General features: G+C 41.6%; 1 protein-coding gene across 2 annotated transcripts in view; it reads right to left on the minus strand.

Moving 5' to 3' along the window:
• Nucleotides 1-279: 279 nt before the first annotated feature.
• cnnm1 (cyclin and CBS domain divalent metal cation transport mediator 1) overlaps nucleotides 280-10070 on the minus strand; it is a 15716-nt gene continuing 5925 nt past the window's right edge. Inside the window, exons 2-10 of one of the 2 annotated variants that reach the window (XM_008429641.2) lie at nucleotides 8089-8232; nucleotides 6691-6831; nucleotides 6425-6594; nucleotides 6218-6317; nucleotides 4823-4968; nucleotides 4081-4324; nucleotides 2978-3082; nucleotides 1506-1601; nucleotides 280-1132 (exon numbers count right to left, since the gene is read on the minus strand). In XM_008429641.2, coding sequence (XP_008427863.1) covers nucleotides 1047-1132; nucleotides 1506-1601; nucleotides 2978-3082; nucleotides 4081-4324; nucleotides 4823-4968; nucleotides 6218-6317; nucleotides 6425-6594; nucleotides 6691-6831; nucleotides 8089-8232 — 1232 coding nt within the window. In that variant the 3' untranslated portion in view covers nucleotides 280-1046. Of the gene's footprint in view, nucleotides 1133-1505; nucleotides 1602-2977; nucleotides 3083-4080; nucleotides 4325-4822; nucleotides 5086-6217; nucleotides 6318-6424; nucleotides 6595-6690; nucleotides 6832-8088; nucleotides 8233-10070 lie in introns of both variants that reach the window. The other variant, XM_008429640.2, reaches the window with a different exon arrangement.

The raw sequence follows: 10070 nt of genomic DNA on the forward strand, positions 1-10070 counted from the left end.
TATTAATTAGCTGGTGCATACAGCTTTAGTTACTGGTACCGATAAAAAAAAGCAATAATATTATCTAAAGCTCCCCTACATTAGGCTATAAGCAGGTGATGAAATTCCCTGGACTCTGTTTTACTGGATGCGATCAAGCCAGTAGAGAGTTGAGGATGTTTGTTGGGTAGAAGTATTGCAGTTGTGCCCATTTGGCTACTTGTTGACAGACGGGGATGTTTTGACGGGAAAAGCAGATATAGTGTTTATGCAGAAAAAGCATTTCAGTCAGAAGATAGCATCTGGAAAAGGATGTAATGTGCTCATGAATCTGTGCAATTAAAGCATTTTTTTTATGACTTGCATTGTTTTCGTATCACATACACTGGCAATGTTGACACTTTTCAAATAGACGTAAACTAAAGAAACTTTGCTCTTTTTTTTAACTTTTACCTCATTTCTTTACAATCAGACTAAAAATTGGCAATTTTATGGCTTTTTTAAGAAGCTATGTGTAAATTGTGCTCCTGTTTGGTGGCCTTTTCTATTATGCCTTGTGTTGTCAGTTGTGCTGGCAGTAGTCGGGCCCCTGGTTGGCAACATCATGAGCTTCTTTCGCAGACATTTTCAGAATGTGGAAACTACCACACAGTATCAATAATAATGAAAAAAATAATTACCAAACACTTTTTTTTTGTTTGTTCAAGTAGACCCTGTTTCATACTTTGATGTTTTGGTATTTCAGTATAACGTATTTCATTGTAAATATGCCCACTATTAAAAGGTAATATGGAGACGATTTGCACCAAGAAAGTGGATAAAACTGAATGAAGCCCATGCAGTCTGCTGAAAGATTTCACTTGTCAGATGTGTTGTTAAAATATGTCCTGTCAAGTTCTTTTTTTTTCCAGGCAAAAAGAGGGCAGGATGTATCCATGGGGTCCTGAGGATTTATAAGTGGGTGAAGAGTTGAACAAGTTCAAATAACTTTTAGGTACACAGGGCGTCCAGGGAATAACAAGAGGAAGGGTGTGCATGATTTATCCCTCCTCCTCAAGTTTGCTGGACTAGCTTGTTACCGATGGCTGCTCTGACCCCTCCTCCTCATCCAAACTCTTTTCTCCTTCTCGAGACTTTTTCCTCCTCTTGTTACCTAGAAACAGAGGAGAACATGGTAATCTGGCACAGCCGGTTGACATACCTGTATTCTCCAGACGCCGCAGCTGAGATTAAGCATAATATTCCATTTTTCCATCCGACTCAAACTAGGGTGAACTCAGCCGAAGCCAAAAATGACTAAATTATTTCAGAAAAAATGAGTCACAAATCTGTGCCAGCAAGAACAGCTGCATTTGGAGGAGCTGCTCGACAGGAAGTAGTGGGCTGCTTTTCAGGGACACCACACGTAATCTGTTGCTAGGAGACGCTCGGGACTATTGCTGCGGCTGACAGAAAAGTTCAGGCACATCTGACAGCGTGTGTGGGTGAGCTGTGGCACCGGCGCTCACGACAAACCGCTCACTCACTCAGTTTACGCAGGAGCTTCTTTCCGATGTTCTCCTCTGAGCTGGACAGGGACAGGGAGCTGATGAAGGGGGAGGTGGACGGCTCCGTAGGCACATCTGCAACAAACATGAGAGATTTCCTCATTAAATAAAATCTCACACAGGTGGGGAAAAAAATGCTCAAAATTACTTTAACTTAAAGAAGTAGGCATGCACGAGTATTACACATACCAAGTATGTATTGGGTATATTAGTGGAAGTAGCTGTACCACCTCCACTAATGTTACTTGGGTAACACATGGGTAAAACTTTTAATACAGTTTTAAAAAATGGAAAATGGTATCAGACCCTGAAGTAGTTAACTGAACTTATATACCCCGTTTCAACCATGCTGACTAATCAACTTTGTTTTTTTTTAAGCTGCAATCACAAATCTGAAGGTCAGTTTGCAATTTATTCTTGAGTTTCTTGCTCAGTCGTTCACCAAAATGGTGGTAGGGGAACCTGGAATCGCTCCAACAACGTTCCAGTTATGCAGACCTTTCCCATTGAACCACAGCCAATACTAAATTGGCGACCCTTAAAAAGTATATTAAAATAATTGTCAATTTTTTTTTCCTTATTTATTTTCAAAGTGAACAATTTAAACAATAACCTTTCTCCATCTGGAGCTGCTGCTTACGGCTAGTTTGGAGCGAACGGCCGAATGCGTACGGATGGAGCAGATGACGTGCAGACCACAGAGGGCAGCTGCAGCTGCAGCTGATGGGTAAGGTAAGTGCAGCTTTATGGATGAACCGGAAAATAAATTTCCTGCCATCCGGGTCGCAACAAACGGGTGGTGGAGCACTTCGTGGCGGAACATAGCTGGTGTGTGTTTTTCTCCGTGTGACGAAGAAGCCAACTCCAGTTGTACGCATGGACACAAATAAATGGCTGGGTAAAGTGAGAGTTTATCTAATAAGCTGACTTAAGATGAATTCATAAACCATAAACTGTAGTATGGACATTTTTAAGAAGTGTCTTTGTGAACCTGCTGCATTTTTTTTTTAGATTTTTTGGAAAAATGTCCAGGTTAACTTAAAAAGTGAGCTATTATTGTTACAAGTTAATTTTATAAACTACAAAAAAGTAATTGTAGGAATGCCAAATATGAGTATTTGGGTAGATGTTGATATCTGATATCGATACTACTGTTAAGGCAGTATTTCATCTAATCAATTTTTTTTTATTGACTTACTTGATAAATCTTCAGAATGATCGATAGATTACTCGATTACTAAAATAACAATTTACAACAATCTTAGTGCTAACTGGTCTTAAATGTACATTTTCCGATGTACTTAATTGCACTGACTGAGGCATTTCAAAGATAAAGCACAACCAATGCTTTTTTATCCCCTCACTCAACCTAAAAATCACGGGGTTCAAAATAAACCATTTACACATACAGATTTTGAAAAGCAGCCTCTGACGGTCAGCAGCCCGCTCACCATTGTCAGCAGAACTTTCGGGTCGGTCCTCATGGATGTAAGGAATCTCATCCATGCGAAGGAACACTGTGTCATTTGGACTCCTCTGCCCATCAGATTTACTGCCTGTTTGGAGGGAAAATAAAAGAAAAGAGATGCCAGTAAAGCTGCAGGTTGTTTTAAACTCTGCCTGTAGAGGGAGGTAAAGAACCTACCATTTACCATTTAATGTACTTTTGTATAGTCCAGTCAAATATTAAATATAAGAGCAAAAGATTTAGGATTAGAGACTAAAATTTCCATCAGAGAGAGATTTGTAGAAACTAACTGGCTCAGGCAACAAAACATAGAGATTTGGGGTCCATGGCCTGGAAACTCCCCAGATCTTAAACCCATTGAAAACTTGTGGTCAATCATCAAGAGACGGGYRKACAAACAAAAACCTAGGAATTCTGACAAAATGCAAGCATTGATTGTGCAAGAATGGACTGCTATCAGTCAGGATTTGGTCCAGAAGTTGATTGAGAGCATGCCAGGGAGAATTGCAGAGGTCCTGAAGAAGAGGGGTCAACACTGCAAATATTGACTTGCTGCATTAACTCCTTCTACCTGTCAATAAAAGCTTTTGTTACTCATAATATGATTGAAATTGTATTTCTGTATGTGATGAAAACATCTGACATACACACATGAAAACCAGAGGGCAGCAGATCATGTGAAAATATAATATTTGTGTCATTCTCAAAACTTTTGGCCATGACTGTAGGAATCAATTGCATCACTTTTATTTTTAATGGCAAATTACATGTAGATTAATACTTCTTTTTATCTTTTCGCAAGAGTTTGTCCTTTTTCTTTCTAGTTTATGTTGACTTAATGTTTAACTTTATGTATTTCTTGCTCGAAGTGCAATATTTTCTACTTCGCTCCTCAATTTCAATATGAATATGGCTGTAGGAATAAACTTGCCTAGCCTAAAAATATATTAGGCTAAGCAAGCCTAATATATTAGTGGAGGTATAATAATATATTAATGGAGGTAAAGATACCTCCATTATCTTTACTTCCTACCTTTTTTTTTGTCTGAGTTAAATCATTGCAACGTAAGCGGGCGAGGAACTCACGAACAATGCGGTTTCTCTCGTTGAGCTGGGAGGTGCTGTGAAGGCCACCGTACGGATGGAGGTGTGCAAAGCGCGCCAGCCCCAGTCGAGTGTGTGTGCTCATTAGTGGCAGAGCGATGCTGTTTGAGCGAGCCTCCGGGCCCGGGGGTCTCCCTTTAATGTCAGGATCCACGGCATCGGGGGTCTGAGGCGTGCTGTCCATCCGGGTGGCTGTCAGTGCGTTCTGGTAATGGTTCTTGCTGATCTGCGCCATGCGGAGAACAGCTATTATCATTATGTTTGCATGCATGGCTGCCTGTACGTACTCTCGAGCCAAGCCATTGACTGAAATCGGGACCATATTTCCAGAACAAGAAGATTGGGTTAAAAGAGAGGGCATGTCCGCCACATGAAGCCAATATGGTCCTGCTTGAACTGGAGCTCAATTATCCTTGGTGATTAGGGGAAAGAGGCTGTGGGGAGGAAAGACTGAGGGACAGGATGTCTGCGTTAAGTCAAAATCCACGATTAGGACGTATCAAAGGCAAATTCTGCAAGCAGGGAGGCAGTGCACATTATTCAAAATTTAGGGGAGCTTAAAAATGTGGTTTCTTGCTCATGATCCTAAGTTATTACCCTTAATGTACAGGAAATTAGAGATTTAATTGAGGATATAATGAAGGGAAAATTGAGATTTATTTTAGCGAATAGTAATAGTGTTTATTTTCTTGTGTTTCTGTGTTTTGCTCAAAAGCCCTCGGACCTTGATGATCTGCAGGTCTGTGAGTTGTCGCACTGAGTAGTCTGGTAAATAGGCCCCTCCGCCCAGCGTGAGCTGCCCCACGCTGCCCCCGCTCAGTAACGAGTCCCACTGGTTCAGGCCGCTGCTTCGGGAGCTGTATCTGTGGGCTGCAAAGAAACGCAGAAGATATGCATATAAACCGCGTCCTGTTTTCATGCTCTGACCTGAGTTTGTGCACAAGCAACTCCGATCCATCCATTGATTGTCCTCGGCAGCGTTACACTCTAGACAGATCGCCAGTCCATCGCGGGGCAATGAAATGAGAATTTTAAAATAATTTAGAAATATATATTCATATTTCAATGCAAATAATACCTAGACCCTTCTCTTGGTATTTGTTGAGAGCACTGAAACTGCCAGTCTCTGTCTACCGAAAATATTCAAACTCTCAACATATTCATCCTTCCAGAACACATTCCCATACTTTAGGGAGAAAACACTGCCACAAAATGATACTGCTACCAACCTTTTGTAGATTTCTATTTCAGATTGCATTGTTGAGGCTACCTGCCCGATTATGATTGGTCTCCTCCTCCGACTCTTTTGGCAGACAGACTCAGGAACTCCTGCAGAGTGATTGAGGTTCATTGTTTTTAAGCTTTTAAATCCTGCTGAAATACTCCTGCATCTGTGCATTTTGCCTGTGGTGTCTGTCTGCCATGCTACCGGAACGTTTTCTCAACGTTTTCTTAGCTTTTACATTTTTAAACAGCTGAACATAAGGGAAATTCTGGTCCAAGAAATATCTATTTGCATCAGTTTGTGATTTTTTAAGGATACACAATGCTTAAATTTAGTTAGCAGGCAATGTTTCCAATGCCTTAGTCATTGGAAACATTTTGTCAAGTTCATATCAAGGAAGCGAGTCAGTCAAGCAAACACAAGAAAAACTGAAGATGCGTCTCGGTTTGGACGTTATCCACCAGCATGTGCTTAAGTGAGAAGTTTTTAACGCATAATCTCCTAACATAGTACTTTTTAATATTTAGTAGGAGCTTACAAATAGTATTAGGCACAACTTGAGGATCAGACATTTAAAATGAGCTCAAAACCTCCACAAGAGATCAGAGGGAGAGCGTCTGTACGGCAGGATTTCTGCTTGCTTCGCAAGTCTTAGCTGGATTTCATATAATCTTCTGCAGGTCATGTCCTTCCACTGGGAAATTCTCTAAAAACACTTCCCTTAATTACTTTCTTCCCACGGCTCCTGCTGCAGCTTCTGCGGCCTGACAGACGCTGGGTGGCATTAGGACAGGAAAAACATCCTCTGCTATTGCCGCAGTCTTTTGCCACAGTCTGCTTTCTGCTGCTTTTATTATCGCTGTGGCAGCAGGTTCTCTGGAACATGTTACTTACCAGTTGGCAGTGGCGGGATTAGCGCTGGCATGCCGTAGTAGGAAAAGGCTCCATTTTCAAACCGGAGCGCTTCCTTTCCTATCTCCACCTCCACACGTCCCTGCATCAACAAAACATCTATGTAGATTAGGCCAACGCAGTTCGTTTTCGTGTGGTGACGGTTTATATTAGTCAGCTGGCTGCGGCTAGCGGGGAAGTGAACGTCACCTGCAGAATGAGGATGAAGTAGTCAACTGGTTTGTTTCTCTGGTAAAGATAGTGTTGAGGAGCGTGTTTGTCCTTGGGGTCAAACTTCAGCTCCTGCACGACACTCGGGTGTTTGATGAGGCGCAGCAGGATCTTGTCCGACAGGTGACACAACCTGAACGGCTCCACTTCTGCAAAGCAAATTCATTCAACCGCACGTAAAAGCAAGAGGCAAATACTTGGTTTTAAGCATCTTTTCTTATTTTTTTTGCTGCGTTAATTATTACCTGTGGCTAAGAAACGGTGCGTGGCGAGCAGCAGCTGGGGAGAAATCTTCACCTTCAGCTCATTTTCTCCTAGCTTGAAGATAGAGAAATCCTGTTGCTTTCTCTCGTGGTGGGACACTCGTCTCTTGGTCCGATTGTCAGCTGCGAATCATAAATTAGCAGCATGTTTTTAAAAAAGATCACAGCCTACGTTGCGGATTTGTCGAGAGGCGTTTGCACAAAGCACTGCAAGAAAAACTGTATAACATTTACATCTGTTGCTTCTAAAAGCGGGAGTTTTTCTTTTTTTTTTTTTTTTGGGCGCTTCAGCCGTAGAAGCATTTCTCATGGTAGCAGCAGTGAAGCCTGGATTAGATATGAATTGAAGTGTGTTTGGCATTTAAAGGCCTCGCTGTCAAGAGCTTTTCCAGCCAATTAAAAATGAGCGGATTATGGTGGCTTATCACTGAGCCGGGGTCATTTATTTGCACTAATTAATTATGTATCAGAAGGGAGCAGGAGAACTCAGGCAGGGGGGGGATGGAATCAATCATTTGATTAGCAAATTTAGGGGTTGTGGAGAAGTGGAGGGTCCAGTCATGAAAATATCATGAGCTTGAATTTAATGACCCTCTGAGAGTGACCCATTGTTTCATGAATGCCTATAAAAGCAGTCTGCATTCCCACGTGATTTATTGGATGAGCCTGTAGTCACGAAAGTGATTGTAACTCAAAGACTGGTTTGGGGGATGAAAAGGTTGCAACAGTAACTTCAACCAAGGCGTGCAAAACATTTTTTCTTAAAAAATGTTCATACATTTCATACAACTTGAAGTAAATGAAGAGCAACCCACGTTCCACTCCTGTCTGCTAAGAAAGGTCAACGAGTCTCTTTTTCCACTGCAGTTATCTGAGGGCATCGCCAGAACTTTACACCACAACCTGCCTGGATATTGGAGCTGACCTTGTCCATTTCTTTGTGACCCACATCTTCTGATAGTTACTTTTAGCAAGATGATACACCTTGTCATAGAGCTGTCATTTGGAATTGGCTTTCTGAGCCAAACAATGAGTCCTCTGTCCTCTGACGGCTTCCACAGTTACCAGATTTCAATCTAATAGTCTATTCAGGACTTGGTGGAGTCGGAGATTGGCACCACAGGTATGCAGAAAACAAATCTGCAGCAGCTGCAACATGCTGCCGTGCCAACATAGACCAGACACTTAGAAAGGATTTTGCCACCTTGTTGTTGAATCTAATGTCACAAAGTTTTGAGGCAGACGTGGCCCAGCCTGTTACTAGCGATGTGTCTAATGAAAACGCGAGGGGGGAATATTTTTCATATGAGAAGTGGGAACAATAAAACAGCACTAATAACACTGTAGTAACTGTGAACCTGAAAGTGTTTCTCTACGTACTGTACAGGTCTGTCTCATCCACAATCTCAGACTTGATGATTTCTTCGATCACATCCTCCAGCGTTACAATGCCCATCACTTCGTAGAAAGGGTCCCCCTCGCCTTCGCTGTTCACCCGCTGCACCACGGCCAGGTGAGACTTGCCTGCATTCATCAAAAATAAATAAATAAATAACAGAGGGAAACGTTTTCAGAAAGTGAAGCCGAGCTAAAAACTGCTCATGCAATGGGGCTGGTGAGGCAGCGTCACTGGATTAAAAATAGCTCTCAGTCAACAGCCTCCAACTGGTCAAGATGAAAATCAACACAGACTGTCGAGACAACAAGAGCATGTAAGAAGGGAATGTACTTTAATCTACTTTAGAGGTCGAGTTTTGAATAAATTCAGCACCAGGCCCGTGTTTACGTGTTCTCAGGCTGGACAGGCGATCTGTCCGGAGACATTTTGGCAGTTTGTAAGACCTCAACCCCCTTATGTAAAACGCTGAGATTACACAATCTGACTGTCTGATGATGCCCGCATCTGTCAAATTAACCGCCTTTGCTGCTGTCACCTCTGCGAACACAATGCATGGGTGCTGTGTGCACTCATGAGCAAACCTCCTACTCCAAACCCCCCACTCACAACCAGCCTGCGAGACACAGTGACACAACTGGCCTGCAGCGTCCCTGCGTCTGCAAACCGAATGTGACAAGAACTCAATGTTGCCACAACCTTTGAACATCACGAGGAGAAAAAATCAGGACAAATGTCAAAGAGGCAACAATTTCTCATGTTTTTTCTTTTTTTTTTTTTATATGCTGCTACTTCAGTGTATATATTCAAACTTTTATGTGTATTTCTTTGAAAAAAAAAAAGTCGGCTCGGTAACTACTAATGTTACCTAACCAATTTTACAACGTTATTTGGACACAGATTTCATGAAATAGTCTCCAGTCTTACTTAGAAGCTCAAACTGCAGCAGACAGGCTGATTTAGGGGATCGCTGCCAGAGGATAAAATGAATGCTTTAATCCAGTCCAACAAGAGGGGAAAAAAAAAATAAAAATCAGGTTGACTGACAGGCAGCCATCTTCACACATCAGACTGTGGCCGTGTGAGATTAGCTGAGACAGCGAGGCTGCTCTCAGAGCTCAGGTCAGCGTGTCTGAAGAGCGCAGGTGATGCAGAGGAGGGTTTGTTCTCAGCAGCTGATGTTCCCAGGAACCGCATTACATCATTCACGTTACATAATACTCTTGCAGAGCGACACACACTCGGCATGCTCACACACGCAGACACACATGCCCGGGGTGAAAATGGGTCCTCCGTGAATGTTCTTTTCACAAATGCTTCTGCTCCAGCAGTTTCCCCGACTCCTGCAGACTATTTTGGAAAATCATCTGTTCTTTTAGGTTGTGCTTTTTTTTTTTCTTTTTTTTTTTGATAAATTTTCTGCAAAATAACACCTATAAAGAGAAGGAGATGCTTCAAAAGGTTTACGGATGTCTGCAAATTGAAACAACTTACAGAAAAATTTTTTAGTTTAAATTAAGTTTTGTATATCTCTAAGCTGTATTTGGTCTAACAGAGTTTCAGTTGTTTTATGTATTAAAATCATTCATGCTTGAAAAATCTCCTGATAAAAGTCAAACGTTTAATGAAGCAAAGTAACAGCAAAGCCACAGGAAAAGTTCAACTGAAAGTAAATAAAATCTAATGATGATTTATGCACTGATGGATTAGTAGTAGAAATATAAAATATACTGCTCAAAAAAATAAAGGGAACACTTAAACAACACAATATAACTCCAAGTAAATCAAACTTCTGTTAAATAAAACTGTCCACTTAGGAAGCAACAACACTGATTGACAACGGGGACCCTCGTCGGGTCAGTCAGTGTTGCTTCCTAAGTGGACAGTTTGATTTCACAGAAGTTTGATTTACTTGGAGTTATATTGTGTTGTTTAAGTGTTCCCTTTATTTTTTTGAGCAGTGTTT

The sequence above is a fragment of the Poecilia reticulata genome, linkage group LG15 (assembly GCF_000633615.1).
Source record: "Poecilia reticulata strain Guanapo linkage group LG15, Guppy_female_1.0+MT, whole genome shotgun sequence".
Taxonomy (NCBI): domain Eukaryota; kingdom Metazoa; phylum Chordata; class Actinopteri; order Cyprinodontiformes; family Poeciliidae; genus Poecilia; species Poecilia reticulata.